Raw genomic sequence first — 5,721 nt, forward strand, 5'->3', positions numbered from 1 at the left:
GGTTTTTTTTTTTAAAGGATAAATCCATGTATATTTATATTGTAGCCCGTGTTCAAACTCAAAACTAGATCCGCCAAATATCAGTGACCACCGGTGGATTAAGAATTACAAACCTCACTAAAATCTTTGGAAGATGACATAAGGACCATATTTGCAGCTTCCCATCCAAATGCAGCATGTCGTGCTTTGTTTAGTAAGTGACATGTATATTCAGAATTAAACCTCATCAGGTAGCGCAAAGCCTGAAAAAGACGTTAATTATATCAGGCAAAGATCCGAAAAAACTATTAACTTGAAATTTTTATATTTAATTAAGGTAGAATTCCCATTCAAACACATTATTGAAAAATGACTTATGGAGGCCATGAAGACGGAAACAAAGAGAAGTTCATAATTTTGGTGAGCTGCAAATTGGATGATGCAGATGAAAATTAGTACGAGAAGAAAATTATATATATGCTCAAGAGTAAAGCAGCAACAGTTGAGCCTCCTAAACCATGTAAATATTCGATACTTCTGCCTTTGAAGTAAACAAGATGGAATCACATGATTATTTCTACACTAAATATACCTGTGCTCGCCACCACCGATGGTCCATTTTGCGATGATGAGCAATGAGACTCCCATTTATCTCTGTAGTTGGCTGCATGATACTCCAAGGATTTCCCCATATCCTGAAGTGCAAAATTGATATGTTTCGCTTTTTAAGATGGTAAACTTTGTGATTAGAAGAAATGGAGGTAGAGGAGAGGGTATGATAATATGCATAACATTTTACCTAGGAACGCGTCCAGTCCATATTACTTTTGTAGTATAATTGCCTTTCCTTGTTATAATCCCCTTTTCCCAGGCTTCTTTTTCTTTCATTAGCTCAAATGCACGATTCCTACATTCCTGGGATGTTTCAGGAAAGAAATAACAAGACCAACTAGAGCGTGATGAACCTGTAGAAAAATGACTGAATTTTTCATCAACCATGAAATAAGGTGAAGTATTGTAACCACGAAAATGTAGTTTGACAAAGTAAGAATTCGATTTTGTTCTACATGGTGAATCTTCCACAATTTTCAAGACTTAACTCAGATATTGTCAATGTAATCTTGTAATTTGATCTCATGCTAATCAGCGATTATGGAGCTTATCTTAACATTAGGATTGACAACTTTAATAATATCATAGTGTGCAAGACTACAAATAACTAGGAAGAGAATGTTCATAGAAGAAGATGGAGGCACAACTCATTAGGTTTTCTTATTAGTAAATAATGCTGACTGTACAAGGTTAGCACCTACACAAAACATTAAGAACATGTTTGGAGTGTAGTACTGAAAAGTGATAAACACAAAAAACAAAATATATTATAGAACTTTAGAAATTGTCAATCATATATGTCAACTCCTCAGGTTTTACCTTTACAGCCATCATGGTCAGCTCTGTTATAGTAGCCCGTGACAAGAACCCTTTTCTCGTTAATTGCAATAGCAAGAAGACCGCACATTGCGGCAACTTGTGCTCCAATACCAAATCCAGGCAATCTCTCCCAGTCGGCAACTAGAAACCTTACACTAGGATCACTGCAGTTCACTGGATGCTGATGAAGCCATATATCACGTTGCACTTTCCTGGTAAGTGGGTAGTTTTCTTCATCAGATCCCGTGATCTGTAAAGATCCATAGATTAGTAACAAATGCCAGGATTAATGCAAGTATTAGTTGAGATAATACTATAATAGGGTCTAAATGTAGTTTAGATGACTTTCTGTACTTTAATTACCAAGAACAAGTGGACACTTAGTTACATGAATATGAAGAAATCAGTTGAACATTCAGTCAACTGTCAAAGTTTGCCTTGTACTTTAACAAGAATGAGTTACAATGATCCTACCTTAGGCGGATTCCAAGAAGAAAAGTGATTGTATTTATCTGACAACAAAGGCAAATCAACCCCTATTTTTCTGCCTTCTTTTTCTTTCTCTTTATTATTCTTGAAAAGATCCGTACAAAGTTTTTCCCTCAAACTCCCAATTTGCTTGAGCTCCCTCTGTCTCACATCCGCAGTAGATCACATACACGTACACTTTCATGTAAATATTTTTTTCTCTTTCTTCCACCACACAGTAGGGAGGAGCACGCACTCCCTTTCCCCATGTCTCCTCCACATAAGACTCACAATTCCACAACTCTTAAGGCACAATTAGATCTTAATTGCTACAACCGATCATGCAGAACGAAGTTCTTTGAGCTAACCGATAAACAATTTCATCATAAACATCTAGGCTGCATGCTACTATTCAAGCAAACAATGGATCATTCTTTCTTTGGAAGATATATCCCTACCAAATTATCTAAGATTTGTCAAGTCAATCTTCAAACGACAATTAGAAAACGTGATGATACTTACCCAAGGAGGATAAGATCCTTCAGATATCATCTGATCCCTGTAGTTCTTCAGCTGATCATCAGTTATAGACAGTGGGAAGTCATCCAACTGTCCTTTCCAAATTGTCCAAGGCGGGAAAGACTCATTTTGAAGTCGCCTATCAAGACGTTGGTTTACTTCTGCACTCAACTTGCAGTTCTCCAAGTGAGGGGCTTTTGGTACATTGGATTTTCTCAAAATGGTCCACTGGGAGAATTGACCATTCTCATCTATTGATTTACCAAGTAAATCACTCCATGCAGAATATAGTGAAGACACTTTCTCGTCCGTTCCAGGGCTAGTACTTTCCCGTGAACGCATAATTATCTCTCTTTCTCTACGTATCACATTAATATCTCCACCTGTAACATCTACCACATAACAAAGTAATGCATTATTTGTTAATCCACCCAACAGTGATTGAAGTACTCGTAGTCAAATCTGAAAGTTGTGGAACAGATTGGCCTCAGGTTCTCATATCCCAACAAAATTAATTTAAAAATCAAAAAAGGAGAAAACTATTAAGGATTTAAGGAGCCCGAAGGAGATTCTAAGGACTAACAGTAAACAAACTAAATACGTTGTAGCAAGCAGAAATTTCAAAGGTTTGCTACTAAACAGTAGAAATCTATATAATGGTTATCTTTTGTTCACATATTTTCAAAATTGTCAGTTTTCATGCTCTGTCTCTGGACCACTACTGACTAAAATTTACTGTTCTTCCAATATTGTAATTCCTAAATTCTTATCATGACCATATAAGAAAGCCAAGTGTTACCCATCATTCTAGAACACATTAGTAACTAACACAACTTGAAAAAATGGCCATCAACTTCACGTCAACAAGAAATTGGGAGTTACTTGCACAGAAAGGATGCCATTGGATAAAGTGAATTGATTATCATGAAATTGTCTTAAGTCCAAAGCATTGATTCCCACTTTAAGTTACTTCAGATTCACATTTAAGAAACATTCCTGGGTACTTTTGACTGTAGCCCATGGGATGAATTTAGACAACCTCAAATAACTCATGAAATTCAAATACTTTTTATCACATGAATGTTATAACAAGTAGCAAGCGATAATTTAATACAAATCAACATAGTACTCCAAATTTCAGTCCAAAATAAAAAATAAAAAATAAATTGCCCTAAACAAGAACAATAATAGCAGCAAAAATAAAAATAAAAAATAAAATAAAATAAATTCAAACAGAAGAGATAAGCAGAAAATTGAGCTTACTGATAGCTGCTGGGCTCGAATTCAAAGGGGGAATTTCAGTCGAAAATGTTGAAAATGAAATACCAACAAAGGCAGAAGCACCAAATGAAGTGAGAGCAGCCAGAAACAATGAGGTAAGGCAAACCCCACAAAGAAAACCCACCACACATAATTGGCATGGGAATGAACTGCCCATCTGAAAAGCTCTCTGTGAAACCACTCTCTCAAGAGATTTTGGATTCAAAGGCTCCATCTCTTTTCCACAAATGATCATATGTTCAATTTCAAGAACGGAGACCTTTCAAAGAAAGGAAAAAAATCTCATGTGCCCAACTAACTCTAATTGCAATCACATGTACCTACTTTCAACTTTTCTTTTTTCTCCATAACAACTCCCATTTCATGTTTCAATTATAAAATTGCCATTAACAGTGATTAATTAGCTTGAATTGTTGTGTGGGTTGTAATCCAAAATTAAAAACTTGTATAATCACAAGTCACTGAACTGCCCCTGTTCTACCTGCAATAAAAGCGAAACACTATCAGTTCTCTAAGATAACATGAAAATAGAAAAAAAGAACATACAAGAAAAATCACTGAAGATGCAAAAATAATAAGAGGATAAAAGAAGATAAGTACCCAGAAAAAAAAAAAAGTGAAAAAAAATAAAGAACAAAAAATGTGCAGCTAGAAACGAGAAAGACAAAAGAGTCACAGTCATGGCGGACTCACTAATAATAGTCACGGACGACAAAGAAAATGAACAAGAATCAAGAGTATCAAGAAAGAGGGAGAAACCATGCACAGAGACGCATCACACTCATTTTTACTTTTCTAATCGAATAATTTCAGTACAAACAAGAAAAGAAAGGAACCCAAAAAAGCAATCGATCCCGCGCAGAACCAAAAATAAAGAGAGATGTGTTTCAGAAAATCCCAGAGGAGTTTCACGCTTTTTCTTGCTTATTTCCAGCAAAATACAGAAAAGAAACAGAATCAAAATTGTGAGAGGGCACTGGGAAGATACCCATAAATTTTTCGAGATGACAAATCATCTGAGCATTCATTCACAATTACAGAGAAATATGATTTTTTTTGGGAATTTTCAATTTTTTGTGTCTGGTTAAGTGCTACTACTTACAAGAACAGTATGTCTGTATTTGGTGCAGGTAGAATATACTCTGTGGTCCAACCCAACTCCCATCATCATCATTATGAGCTGTTTTTTCTTTCTTGTAAAATATATGTTGATCTCATGATCATCATAGCTTTTTTTAATTCATTAAAAATGAAAACACATAAACTAGTGGGAATTTGCTAATCTGATTCTGGGCTGAATGTTATTGTTAAAAGCTGACCAGAAAATAGGTTACAACCCCATTATTAAGAGTTTACGTGCAAGTATAGTAAAGGTTATGTATGATTGACTTCCATTTGGTTGTCATTATTATCATTTTCAACAGAAAGATATCGTCTTGTACTACTGAGAAATAGCAATTTAACTGTTTCACAACTGAATAGCAATTTATCCTATATTGTGAGTTATCCAATCTCTCATTAGATAGGGCTGTTTATTATTATTATTATTACATTTTTTTTAAGAATTGAGTAATGGAATTATCTGTAATCACCGATAGTAATAAATAAAATATTTTCATTGTAATTATTGTCATTGACTCATTAAGAACAAGTCAAAAATATTACGTATCACATGTTAAATTTAACTTACTTTAAAAAAAAATATTTGACTAAACTTTAGAGTTTTTCGAGCAAGGCTGATGTATAAAATCTTGAAAATTAAATTTAAATGTATTAGTAACTTAAATTTTTAACAAGGTCCTATTACACGTATATATAAAAAATATTTGCTTCATGAGAATCATTTTTCAATGTTTAATATTTTATTTATTTATTTGTATCCTCTGAAAATTTCTTGTAAGAAGAGTAAAAGCAAAAGCAAACTCTCAAATTATAGAATTCTTTCCAAATTAACGCCAAATTAATAAACTATCTCTAACTTGTAATAAATTAGTTCAAGATAAAAAGCAAAGTTCACCATAATTTATTTAACATAATATTAAA

General features: G+C 34.0%; 1 protein-coding gene across 3 annotated transcripts; it reads right to left on the minus strand.

The window, feature by feature from the left end:
* Positions 1-83: 83 nt before the first annotated feature.
* On the minus strand, positions 84-4,978 carry LOC111376923. Of its 3 annotated transcripts, none has more exons than XM_022999937.1 (7): positions 4,781-4,978; positions 3,661-4,159; positions 2,401-2,789; positions 1,411-1,660; positions 779-944; positions 572-674; positions 84-242 (listed from the first exon to the last, which is right to left on the minus strand). In XM_022999937.1, exons 2-7 carry the CDS (start codon positions 3,911-3,913, stop codon positions 99-101), a joined length of 1,305 nt encoding a protein of 434 aa, XP_022855705.1. In that variant the 5' UTR covers positions 3,914-4,159; positions 4,781-4,978; the 3' UTR covers positions 84-98. The 3 variants fall into 3 exon arrangements, with proteins under 3 accessions (XP_022855705.1, XP_022855704.1, XP_022855706.1); XM_022999936.1 differs by lacking the exon at positions 4,781-4,978 and adding an exon at positions 4,667-4,770; XM_022999938.1 differs by lacking the exon at positions 4,781-4,978 and adding an exon at positions 4,372-4,473.
* Positions 4,979-5,721: the final 743 nt, after the last annotated feature.

The sequence above is a fragment of the Olea europaea genome, unplaced genomic scaffold, assembly GCF_002742605.1.
Source record: "Olea europaea var. sylvestris unplaced genomic scaffold, O_europaea_v1 scaffold1576, whole genome shotgun sequence".
NCBI classification, from domain to species: Eukaryota; Viridiplantae; Streptophyta; class Magnoliopsida; order Lamiales; family Oleaceae; genus Olea; species Olea europaea.